Raw genomic sequence first — 13,828 nt, 5'->3', positions numbered from 1 at the left:
TCAGTCGGCTGCTTCTGTAATCTACCTACAGCAGTATCCACTGTACATGTGCATGATTATAATGCTGCTTAACATCAAACCCTGGATCCCTGCTACACCTCTGAGAACAAATGACTATAGCTGTGAAAGGGAGGGTCATGATGGCAAAAGAGAGAATTAAAAGATGAAATAGAAATTATGTGCAGAGCAAACAGAAAATCCAATGTAGAAAAATTAAGCATTAAAAGCAACTAGTTTAAATAAAAATCTAAAGTGTATGCAATATAATAAACACAATTATGAACTAAACAGGGATTGCATAAACAAATCTAAAGCTTCTCGATAAAATCACTGCACCTGTCCATATGCTAGATTATGAGGCCTGAGTGTGTGCGCGTGCATGTGTATCTCATTTCACTGACTGTACCACATCTGTGTGGCAGACGGACACAGGGCGGCTGCATTTGTTTATAGAAAGCACTGGATGGTTTGTGATTTTTTTTGGCCACACAAAGGCGTATCAGAGGGACCGGCTAAGCAGCATGCACGTGTTTGAGTCACCAGCTTGCACCTGCTCCGACCAGATGAGTCTTGAATGAGCAGAACGTGGCCGGACACACAAACTGAGTGCTGTGTAAACGTACGCTAGTAAATATACCAGGTCACACACTGAGTAACACATCTGGAGTTAGGAATATAAAAAGTCCTCTCGTTTCTCACTTTCATTTTTCTTTTCATTTTAAACATTTATATGTGTTAGCAGCAATGGCATTGAATTAGCAGAAATTAGCCTAAGTCAACATCATAGCCTTGTATCCACTTTACGTGTCTATAAGTGTGCTGTTTGCGTCTGTACGAATCTGCAACATGAATATTTGCTTATATTGTGTCTGCCTTTACCAAAAATAGAACTGCTTAAGGTGGCCTATATGAAAACTATGAGTTTGCATTTTGGAGTGAGTCTGACTTGACTCAAATTTTTTCCTAAAATAACTTATAGAACTTCTTCCATAAGCAGCAACCCTCACCTGTGCTAATGTGTGTATGTGAGTGATGCTAGTCTGGTTGGGACAAGTTTAGCTGTTAGCAGCTAGTTTGCTGAGAGGCCTGCTAGGTGTGGACTTTGCTTCAAACTAAAAGTTAGACACTAACTAGGCTGAGGGAGATGGAAACATGGTGTAAGTGAAATACAGATTTGCGCTAAAACAAATCTCCCAAAAAGATGAACAATATTAGAAAAGCCTGCATTAACTGAAGGATGAAGGAGAAAGGTGTGTGGGGCATGAATGGCTCATCTGGACCCTCTGTGATTCAAGGCCAGACAAGCTCAGGGAGGAAAACAGATAAATGGCCGGATTGACTGTTTGCAGAATCTTTGGAAATACACTAAGTTTCTTTCTTGCCAAGCTATACACAACACACACTACATATGTAGTTAGCAAGTACCTGAAGGCAACTGCAGCAAGTTTAAATGGGAGTTTGTAATCCTCAGTATGTGTGACAATAAGCACCAACATGGCTTTAACTGTGATTTTGCTACAGCTAACTTAGATAATTCACAATTGGGATAACACAACAGAATATTTACATTCTTTCATTTTTTAAGTTAATGATACAAAAGGCTTCACTACAAGGTCAAATGCTAACAGGCTAGCATCAGCAGCATGTCCGATACTACCGTTACACACTTTAACGGATTTAACGGATCTGCAGCTAAATTTCATGGGCTATTTCCTCACCCACTCCCCATCCTTCTACAACAATCAGCTCAGTACTTTTTTCATCATTCTGCTTGCAGATAAAAAACAAACAACTGATCAACAAATAAACACAGATGAAAACATAACCTTCTTTGTTATGGCAATCGGCATAAAGATGCTACAACTAGAAACCTCAATGATACAAACTATGATGACAAGTGGCAAAAAAGACATCTAATTAAGCTTGTTTTAGAAAATCAATTATTGAAATCAAATTATTCCTTCACCAACACACATACAGTTGTAGGAGTTATCACTTCCAGTTCACTTTCAGTAGCTCAGTTGATTAAGATGAGACTGAATATACCCTATTATTATGTAGGGATGTTTTCTCTTCTTGCTGGTAGGTGCTTTGCTGCCTGGTTTTCCTGGGCACCTAAATAACCCCAGGCTTTGCTGCCTGTTTAGGTTCCTGGCTGCTTGCCGCCCACTGCAGAAAGCCGAATGTCTCCACTATTATTAGTTCAACACTCTTGTAACTGACTCTCACTTTATCTATCCAGGTATCTGTAACACTAACAAAAAAAATTGTCTTTGGTTGCATCAAAAACCAACAGATATACAGACACTCCAACAAGTACATATAAAAGTACTAAACTGTTGTCCAGCTGGGTTACTAGATTTAGCTGATTCAGAAAATCCTTCACAGTAAGAACTAACTTGCTGGTGTATTTTATTTAAAAAAATGAATTAAAGTGACTTTCCACGGCATGTCCTTTCTCTGACCTTTCAGGGTTCAACAATCATAAAACAAACCCAGAGGGAATGTCACAGGGGAGAGAAGTGGCACCAGACCTCACTAGCTGTAACTATCTACACTGACACAGCACCCAGCTGTCCCACAGGTGCTGTGTCAGTGTACCCTAACCACCTTCCCATATGGGAAAGGGACTTTTGGGCTCCACTGTATTTCCAGTTTTTGCTTCCTTTAATAGTGAGCGTAGTGCGGAGCCCATTAGTGTGATGTGCTGAATTTGTCAACGGAGTATATATCGTCACACAACTACTTGGTTTTCAGAGATAGACTTGACGCTCACGATACAGCTGACAGCTATTCTATAGCAGGCACATATGTTCCTCAGAAGCACTAGGCTTCCCTTACAGGGTCAGATGCTGTCTATCTCCCTCTACATTGACTCAACACTCTACTATGGGGAAGGGGGATGGGTCAATAAAGTGTTCTCTTCTTGGTGCCATTTCCCTCTCAAACTTCTACTCTCATTGGCAGGGGCAACGTTTTACTTCTTTTTTCCCCCTTTGTAATATGTATTATTCAGCTAGACTGTTTTTCTATTGCATTGTGTTCTCAATCAGGTTACTCTTGCACAACATGCTAGGAGTCTTATAGGATCATTAGCTGCTAATACTGATTACGTTGCACTCTTGAACCTCACAACATCAACATCGGTTCATATACCGAGTTGGTGTGATACATCACACCAACTTCTTGAGCATTTTCACATGCTAGCTGAGGTATACACAATGCTTTCTGATCATGGGATTTAAACCTGCAACCTTATCAAATTTGGTAATAACCTAGGGCCTATTTTACAAGGAGTTCAGGGGGTTGTAACCCCTCCAATAAACAAAGCCAGTCTGTACCAATACCCCCCTCCCTCAATAATCATACAGTTACGCTGAATGAAAAATATTGACGGTCATACAAGGGGAAGGTTGGTTTCCTTGATTCAATTTATTTACGCAATTTTGTTTTGCCTTCTTTGGCTACTAGCTAGTTAATATTAGCTGGCAAGTATTATTTCTGAGGTTTATCAGGTGTTCAGTGTTCAACCGAAAGTTAGGGTCTTGGTATTAGCTTATGATTTAACATTAGGTGCTCCATCTGCTTCAAGCTCAGTTTAAAAATGAAAACCTATCTTCCTGTGCTGCTGTGTAACATTGTATTACATATTTCTATAAATACATAAAACATGCCCTGTACCAAGTTACAACAATCTCGTTCTGAAACAGTTTCCTACTGTCAGGTTTCACCAAGGGCATTTCAAACTGCGCAGCCAGGGACAGGAAAATCCCTTCAAACTTTGCTTGAGGGATAAGAGCCCAGAGGAGAATAAAACCGATGCTGACGAATGCAGATGTTATTTAGAACAAAGCCCTGAAAGACAATAGAGGCCGATGCTGTGCTGTGCCTCACAGGAGAACAGCAGGCTATGGGAGATGGCAGGCTGATTGCTCTGTCAACGGGGACTAAGGCTGTCATATCAGCAACGAGACCTGATAGCATCTCAGACGTCACTGTCTCTCCTCTCATTTTCTCTCTGATGTTCTCTTCTCCTCTCCTGCCCTCTCCTCTCGCCCCCCCTCGTCCCTTCTCATTTCCTCTCCCCTCTCCCATGCTAACCTGTCCCAAACTTTCCTCTCACCCTGCCCTCTCCTCTATGCCCCTTATCCTGAAGTATCCTCTCCTTTCTTTTTTCAGTAACTCAGACCATTAAACAAGTTAATATTATATAGTTTTCTTAAATATTACAACCTGTGAAAAGACGAAAATCAACAACGAAATGATCCTTTGGAAGTATTGTCTGTGTAGTTGTATTTATTTGTGCCATATCTTGCTCTATAATATTCTCCAAACAAATTGAGCCACACTTTTGCACTGGGTGACATGTTGACATAGGACGTGAAAGATTTCCCTCTGTTTCAGAGGCATTTGCTTAAAACTACAGTGCCCAGTCGCCTTACTCATGAAGATTTATGTTGTGACAGTAGGTCAAATGTGAGATAAAGTTGCTCATGATGATGAATTCACTGAGAATTATCATCCAAACCAACAGTTTATCTCTGCTCTACAGAACTCTTCAGTGTCTTTCAGCGTATTGTTTTGGTTTAATGGCCCACAACATAGCAGTGAGGGCAATCAACTGTTCTCAGCAAAATAATAAATCATCATAATACATCAATAATACGATAAATACATCTCTGAAAACACTGATTGAACGCTGGCACAGCACCAGCTGTTGGAAGCTGGGTGGTGGAAACAGTGGAGCATGAGTATATTTCTCAGGAGGAGAAGACCAAAACAGAGCTCAAAGGAGAAGGATTATTTTTCTTAAATATTTGATATTATACTTACATTCATGAAACCATGAAGACACTGTGTTGCTTTTGGTCTTTTCATGCTATTTGTCTACAACAACAAAAACTAGAATAAAGTGCATGCAGTCCCAACAGTCACACAACACCTAACATTAAATCAAGCCACATTAAATTGCACACATCGGTCCTTTAAATATCTATATTTATATCTTGACATATTCTTTTAATTCGTTGGCCCACACCTTACCCTTCCACCAAATCAAAATTAAATCTGTTAAGTATTTTTTGTGTATTTCTGCGGAAAGACAGACAAGCAACAATGACAACATATAGCCTCCTTGGCATAGGTAAACATCGAAGGACACCAGCCTTATCTATTAGAGGGAATATTCATTATATAGCAGTGTAAAGAGAGTATATGGAGAAAAAGAACAGAGCAAGAGGTAATTAGACAGGTACAGTAGGTCAATGGCAGAAATGTAAAAACAAATATGTGCGATAGGAGAGCACCAATAACCACAACACTAATCAAGCTTCACTTCCACAGCTTATGAGGAACTTGTGAATATGTTATTTTATATTTCTGTCTAATGATGACAATTGTGTTTTAACTGGATTTCCTGTCCAGCTAAGCCAAACTACTTGACAGCATGCCAGCCTTCCGTAACCAAAACACATTGTTACTTTAATTAGCATGATGATGTATTCATCTGGCGTGCGTTCTGCTTTATAGAGTCAAGACAGCATCCTCTCTAACCTCTCTCTCTCTCTCTCTCTCTCTCTCTCTCTCTCTCTCTCTCTCTCTCTCTCTCTCTCTCTCTCTCTCTCTCTCTCTCTCTCTCTCTCACTCTCTCTCGCGCGCTTTCCCTTGGGGACAGTCATGGGGGATGGGCGGCTGTAGAACGCTCATGACAGAATCTGCTCTTTGCATGGGAAGGCGAGTGAGCATGGGTGAGTGAACTGAGAGAACAAGAAAAAGGCAGGGGGGGAGAGAGAGATAGAGAGGGTGTGTGCGTGTACTGTACATTGTCCAGTGGGAAGAGCATTACCTTGCCTCATTTCACAACCATAGGTGTCTCTCTCTCTCTCTCTCTCTCTCTCTCTCTCTCTCTCTCTCTCTCTCTCTCTCTCTCTCTCTATCTTGCTCTCTCTCTCTCTCTCTCTCTCTAGGTTGGAGGGACTAACAGAAAAAGGAAATGGGATGTGATCAATCAAAGCTAATTCTAGGTCAATGCTCTTCATGTTAAACACACACACACACATACAAACACACACACACCCACACACAAATATGCCTTTCACCATGGCCATGTTATAGGAACCAGGAACATAATACTTTTTCTCACAATCAATGAAAACATTTAAATATATTTCAGAACAAAACACTTAATTTCAAGTTATGATTCCAGACCCTGAACCCTGATTTGCGGTGTAAACTATTAAAGTGTCACTGAAGTTACATTTATCATGACATTTCCGGGTCAAATGATTATTAAATTGTAAGTTAGTTTGTTTCTCTCCTCACTACTATCTTGTCTAATGCACAGTGCAGTGGCATAGTACAACAAGACCCTTGTAGTGGCTGATGTGGCTGAGGAGGAACTTTTACTGGTCTGAGAAAATAACCCTGATGATGTCACTGGGGTCATGACAACTTGACTTGTCTTAGGCTACATCCACTCTACTACATTTTAGTTTCAAAACGCATCACTACTGTTGTCCACACTACTCCTCAGTTTTGAGCACCTCAAACAGAATTTATTGGAAACAGTATTGGTCCCCAGTTTGAAAAGCCCATGGGTGCATTGTACTCTGAACAGGCAGAAGTTTTGAAATTATGACGCAGTCACCTGCACTGCCTCCTGATTGGTCATATCAATTGCGACTCAACCACCAGCATATGTTCCACCACATCGTTGGCCTAAGAAAATTAATCCCTTGTCTTACTTTTCACCATTGTTGTTTCCCATTCTTCGTTTTTTCAGTAACTGTGCAACCAACTGAGGAGAAGACAAATCCGCTCCCTTAAGGTATGTACATTCACAGTGTAAATGAAAGGTCTTGTAATATACATTTTCATGAGTGGTAGTGTGGACTGGAGTTATTACAGGTACAGACCTAAGATGCTCGTGTGGATTGTATTTGTTATAAAACACTGTTTTAAGATAAACATGTATAGATGTAGCCTCGGAAACTACAAGTGTTAAAAGGAAATTGATGTTAATGACAAATTTGGTGTGTGGAGTTAACAAAGTCGTGAGCTTTTGCCCTTCGTAGTGGGGTCTAAGCGAGGGGTAGCTGTCCAGTTGCACTGTGGGAATTGTAGGATAGAGTGTTTTTCAATGGAAGTGAAAAGCTAAATTGCTTGTTTAATTTAGTCACAACATACAGCTAACTCCTAAGAATCATCTATTTACAATATCTTCACCACATTGCCATGATACAATTACATTCCATTACCAGCAGACACAGCAGACTCAGAGCCCTGGAATACCAGCATCTCAGTGGGAGTCCCTCATACAAGTCAGTCATTATAATTAGCTCAGTCAAAGGAGGTCCCTGAGCGAATGACACAGTCCCCTGATCCACGAGTTTACACTGTTACAGGCACGTGGAGGAACAGTTACTAGGCTGTTAGTGTGGTAGGAAGTGGAAGGACGGCAACATGTGTCTGTCTACTAATATTGGAATCATCCCCCGGTACAACCACCTATATATGCATCTATGTGTGTGTTTATGTTTCATTAGCTTATACCTTTGCAACAGGCACTGCTTATTAAGAGCGAGAGAAACAGAAAGAACGACAGAGCAATAGAGGTTGGAAATGTGAAAGATAGTCAGTCTCCCACACTGTGCCACTCCTAGCCACCAAGCAGAACCGGCAAGTGGACCTGGAGGATCGGAGGAGCAGGGAGAAAGGAGAAGTGGAGCCCCAGGCATTGTGTGGGTCACCCCATCACAGGCAGCTGATGCCAGCCTGTGGGATACACAGTGTCTATGTGGGAGGGGGTGGGGGTCCCATAACCATCACTGCTGTACAGGAACGCACTGATGCATGGAAAGCTTGTTTTGTGTGCAAAAATGTAATGATTCTGAGCTAAACACACTTACATGGCTGCATCTTTGAGGAGCTTTCTAGGAGGGGAATCTAAGAATGAGCGCCGCCTCACGGACTTCAAGAAATCGACTTCTCCTTGGTGCAGCACATTTTCTACATGCAGACACACACATACACAGGCCTGCTAAGAACGAGCGGCCTAGGAGAGAGAAGCTCATTACATGCGAGTCAGCAGCACTGGGTTTCCATCCTCGCTCTCTGTAGCACCTCTAGTGAGATGACAGCAAGTTGGCAAGCCCTGCAGCTGGAGGTTCCTCTCCCTCTCTCTCCTTCATCCCTCCATCTTCCCAGGATTCCCTTTGTTAGATTACACACTTCAATGTTCAAACTGCCACTTTCAGCCATCCAAGCCGCAGTGGGATTGGACTGTGACAGCGTAGATGCACAGGGCTATAGGGTTGGATTTGACTGTGTGGGTGTTTGTTTCCGACAGTGGCGGAAATGCTACGAACCATTCAATAACAAGTTAATCTGCTGCTGCTGTACCTACACTGCAGCGGAGTGAATTAATGCTGCTTCAGGATATGTTATGCTTGTGTGATTCATAGGTAAAGAAAATGGGGATTTACTGTTTTGATGACTCATGATGAGTCACCTTGTACGTACAGACAGAGCACATTAAAGCCAAACCAATATGGGCTGTGCTGTGAGAAACATTGAAAGAAAACTTTACTACTTGACCTCAACAGGGTCAGGAGATCCAATCAGGAATTCTAATCAGCAAAACAACAGCAAAAGGGTGGCAGCCAGCCCTTAATATCAACTCCACGTCTTCTGTCAGATGTTGCGTTTGGCTTTGCTGGTGAAATAAAAACCTCTGGTAACCAGGGTGTGCAGGAGAGAGGCCTCACTGGAAACACGATGCAAATGAGGACGCAAGCATTCCACGCTGAGGCCTCCTTGACCTCATGGCTCACAAACGCTTTCAGTTCATGTGGCCCACAATCAAAGTTACGTAACATTATGGTGAGACAGTCAGTCAGTCATGTCCCTGCAAAGAACAGCCTCTTCTGCCCATGCTCAGTCATGACAAGGCTTTGACATCACTGTGAGACTAAGAGTGACTAAAGCTGACAATCGCCTTTTACCTCAGAGAAAGAGAAGTAGGAGGGAAAAAAACGTCAGCTATTGGGGATAAGGTGATGGAGAGTGGAACATTGAAAGGGGAATTGGAGGCGGAGGGAAAAGGCTTGGATGAATCACGCAGCATGAACCGCAGCGGCTGAGGTAGCCGTGTCTCGGAGTACGTGAGTCATGTTTATCATGCAGCAGCACTAGGAAGGGATTGCACAACTCGCTCTCCATTAGGAATGCTGCCTTAGTGCAAACATTTACCTGATGATGGAAAACAACAGCTCTAATGCCTCTAAAAAGCTCCCAGTGAGTGTGGCACACACACACACACACACACACACACACACACACACACAAACACACACACACACACACACACACACACACACACACACTGAGCTCACACTGAAGTCACACTGGCACGTGCTGGGAGGCTGCAGCACAAGAGAACCAGCCAGAGATTTCATTATTAGTATTACTACTACTACTACTACTATTAACCATTGCCGCTATCATCACATGTATTTATCATTGCTATTGTGGTCATTATAACAACCAGTCTGACAGAGCTTAAATATGACATTTGCATAGCTGTTCCTGGTCCCCTCTCTCTCTTCTCTTCCACTCACCTCTCCTCTCCTCTCCCCCCCATCTTTCTCTGCTCACCCCTTCCGTTCGAGGCAGATGGCCACCCACATTGATTCATTAGGTCTCTCTGCCATCCATGGGTTTGCTCGATGTGTGAACTTCTGGGTTTCTCTATTATACTGTATGGTCTCAATCTTACAGTGTTAAATACCTTGAGATAATGAACTTTACGATTTGGCTCCATAGGATGGCTTTGGCTTAGGAGGTAGAGAGGGCTGTCCACTAAACACAAGGACCGTGGTTCGATCTCTGGCTACTCCAGTCTGTATTTCGAAGTGTCCTTAGGCAAGACAGTGCAGTATGTGAAAAGGTTGATAGAAAGCGCTGCATATAGAAACAATGTTTGAATGTGTGTGTGAACGGGTATCGGGGCTGGTAGTGTAAAGCACTTTGAGGGGTCGATTAGTGAAAGAAAGTGCTGTATAAAAATACTCTATTTTTATTTTTTATGATATACACGTGTACGTTTATACTGAAAGTCAAGTAAAAATAGTCTAAACACTTAATGCTCCCGAGCAAGCAGACATGTGCCTCCTTTTTCACTAAAGTTGGAAAACTACAAAAAAATCAACAGGATGGAAACATTTAAGGCCACCACCTTGACAGGCAGGAGCTGTTGAAAGAAGCTGGAACCCAAATCTGTTTTTTAACTAACACTACATCAGCTGAGCGGTTTTTTATTTTTATATATATATATATATATGACCGGGGCGAGTCGACAGGGTGCAGTATTCCACCCATAAAGCAGAGTTATGGCGAAAAGGTTATAAAGAGACGGCGGCGGAAAACACTCCCGGTCCACCTTAAAAAACAGAGCCTGCTGTGTGGACAGCTCCGTGGTGCTGAAACAGCTCCAAGCGACATCTGTACACAGGAGGAGTGGGGGCCGGTGTGTGTAGGGTGGAAGCGGAGGGGTATTTTTTTGGGGGGGGGGGGGGGGGGGGGGGGTACACGATTTACAGAGACTTTAACGTAGAAATCACACCCACCCCGCGTGCGCCATCGTCCCGAAAGGACACCTTAACTGATCCTCCCAGCGTCATGTTGTGTAATCTCTGTGACGCGCGTGGGGAAAGGTTAAGCAATTTGGCGTGCTTTTTTTTTAACGTGAAAATGGCGCCCGCTGCTGCTGCTACAACCCAGCCATTATAGTAGAGATACAGCTGTGAGATACATGAAAGTACTGAGGGTGTGTGTCGCTTTATAAAGAAAATGATACTCAGACATGAACATGTAGTGTTTCCTGGAGTAGGAGGAGGAGGAGGAGGAGGAGGAGGGTCAAGGAGCGACCACCAGGCGAGGGGAAGGTTCGCCTCACCTTGGCCGACTAACAGTGGACTGATTCAGCTCCAGCATCAGAATCACACGCTGCACAAACAGAGCCCACAGAAACACCCGGGGCTGAGCTCGGCACACGCCGACACACAGCTCCTGCACCATCTCTACTTCTTTCCTTACTTCAACATCGACTGTTCCTTAGCTTCCTCCTTCTTCTGTCGGTCCATGACACCGAGGATGATCTTCCTCTCATCCTCGGTGAGGTGGCTGAGGTCCGGCATCTCCGGCATGGCGCCGGCCGCTGAGGCAGCAGGAGGAGCAGCAGCAGCAGCAGGGCCAGGGCCGCCCCGGGGCCCGTGTGGAGCAGACATCTTTTACACACAGTGGCTACAGAGAATGAATGATAAAAGCACCATCAACCAGCAGCATCATGGTGGGAGATCTAGCTACAAATGTGTTACATTTCATGCGGTGAAACAGTGAAATTGACGGTGGGGTTTCGCTGGAGGAACCGTGGTTTACGCACGGCACTAGTGCACCATGCACATATGATTATTACACCGTGCTGCAGAAATAAGCGTCAAAAACATCCATCACAGGCTTCAGCCTCATGCTGTTAAATGCTCATGATGGGTTCTAATTAATACTCATGCTGCAGCCGACTGAGCGCTGCCTGCAAACAGGCTACATTCAAGCGGCTGCAGCTCGAAAACGCACAAATTCACACATGAAATGTTGTGAAAGAGAAAACACTCGGGATCATAAACGCTCCTGTTGGAGGCACGGGGTTCACATGCTGCAGGCTACAACCTTCAGCTAGTCCAAACACAACCCATCCATCCATCCAGGGAGAAGACACATAGAAAGGGTTTGAAAATAAAAAATGAACAACTCTTGCCTTCTATTTCGCTGTCATGTTAAATCCTGTCTAACCCATCGCTGCCATTCTTTAGAGAGGTTCCACTCGCATGTTGGAATAATCAAAGGTGGCCCGGTCCGTCCGTGTTTGTTTTCGTTGGGAGCCCTTAACCCTCCTCTGTCACTCTTAGCTCGCTTTCCTCCAGGTTGGTAATTCTTGGAGATTTCTTAAATGCACAAAAATGGATGCAACGAGAGGGAGAGAGAGTGAGTGAGAGACAGGGGGGTGAGAGAGATAGAGAGGGAGAGAGAGAGGGGAGGAGGAGGAGGAAAAAATCCAGATAGGAAGAAGAGGGCGGAGCGATGGAAACACGTAGAGGAATAAAGGCAGAGAGGACGCGCTGGATGTTTCATTGACAGCAGGCAGACGGCAGCAGGTAAAACCCGGAGTGGAGCCGCTGTGTGTGCAGCCGGAGCCGCTCTGTGAGCCGCTCTGTGAGCAGGGAGCGAGAGCATCATGCATCTTTCATAACCAGATCATGAGCACTGAGAACAGGGGCCAAATGTGAAGTGGGGAGATAAATACAGAATAGGACTATGGCTGCACCTGCAGGTGTGGCCGCTGTCTCCTCTCAGTGAGTTCACTTGTACTGTACACAGCGACACTGGGCTGTGTTGCCAGATGTGACAAAGGTTGTGAAAATAAAAAGCTTAAGCAATACTTTTATCTCTTTATTAAAGAACATATCTTTCAGTTTGAGAGCAGGACTTTTTGATTTCATGTTCAGATGGTGCAATGCTTTTACTCACAACCCTGCACTTGCACACAAAAAGCCCGTTGTGCTTAGATTTGCTCTGCTTGTGCTCAAACTTTGCACTTGGACTGAATATGTTTTGTTGCTTAGACAGATTTCCTTGCACTGAAGCTACTTCTGTGCACCAGTCAGCACTTTAGTTGTTTTGTGAAAAAAGTACCAACAGTAAAACTCCAGGTGTAATGATAATAAATGAAATCGTCTTGCCTTAGTTGTAGGTTTGTTAGCTTGACTTCAAGAGTGGAAATGCACGAACCAAGTTAAAGTGACCACATGTACATAGTTCACAAAAGGAAGCAAACACAACAAGGGTAGGACATTTCATTTCACGTGCACACAAAAGCACTAGGAAAGTGGGAGAAGATTAGCTGTAGCGGGAACGCAGGACATCTGTCTGAGCAACCGCGTGCAATCGCGCAGTGTGAGCACAAGCATAGAAAATCTAAGTACAAGCAGGTAAACAGGACAGTTTTGAGAGAAGGCATTACAAAATCAGAACTTGAAACCAGTAAGTCATGCTCTTACACCAAAAGACCACGCTCTTGAATAAAGAAAAAAAAACAATACAGTTACATGTGTCATGCTCACTTTCAAACTTTTTGATTTACTTTTAAGAAAAGAAAAACATAAATTCACTGTCACAAACTTTTACAATGACAAACAATATTAAAAAAAATCTTAAAGTAAAATTAAAAATAATTTTTTTGACCTGACAAATTTTATTTAAAAGTGATGCGAACTTTAATGGATACACTATAAGGTTTTAATAAGATATTAATAGTTGCAGCCATATTTCAAAGGGAATTGTAGATGGAATTGGTCATAATACAGGACTGGGCTCATATGTTCACTGCAAATGCCACAAGACTCAATTATTGCTAAAAACAGAACTGACACCAGCTCCACACATCCATCAGTCTTAGATTACACCACAGTGTTTCTGTCAACCCTGCTGCACACCTACCATAGCCACATCTTGTATTTCTCAGCTGTGGACCCAGCTGAAAGTCCCTCCACTTGATCCTCAGGACTTTCCCACAGACAGCCTGTGTGCTCTCAGTGTCTCAGGCTGCAGTGTTGATAGGATTTGAAGGACAACATTAAGAGGATAGAGTCTCTACCTGATTAGGCTTGTAAGTAAATTAGCACCAGTGCAGTGATCTGCGCCAACAAGTCAAACACCAAGTTGAAACTCTGAGAGATTTAGATCATTACACTTCCAAACAACATGTTTTCACCAG

At 43.2% G+C, this 13,828-nt stretch overlaps 1 protein-coding gene across 4 annotated transcripts in view; it reads right to left on the bottom strand.

Moving 5' to 3' along the window:
* Positions 1 to 11,285, bottom strand: part of rims2a (regulating synaptic membrane exocytosis 2a) — a 124,859-nt gene extending 113,574 nt beyond the window's left edge. For 3 of the 4 annotated variants that reach the window (XM_061080662.1, XM_061080664.1, XM_061080663.1), the window contains exon 1: positions 11,095 to 11,285. In XM_061080662.1, the coding sequence (XP_060936645.1) occupies positions 11,095 to 11,285 (191 nt within the window). The remainder of the gene's footprint in view (positions 1 to 11,094) is intronic. The other variant, XM_061080665.1, reaches the window with a different exon arrangement.
* Positions 11,286 to 13,828: the final 2,543 nt, after the last annotated feature.

Source organism: Limanda limanda, chromosome 11 (assembly GCF_963576545.1).
Source record: "Limanda limanda chromosome 11, fLimLim1.1, whole genome shotgun sequence".
NCBI lineage: Eukaryota > Metazoa > Chordata > Actinopteri > Pleuronectiformes > Pleuronectidae > Limanda > Limanda limanda.
Note: the sequence above shows the minus strand (reverse complement) of the source record. Positions and strands in the feature narration are given on the sequence as shown.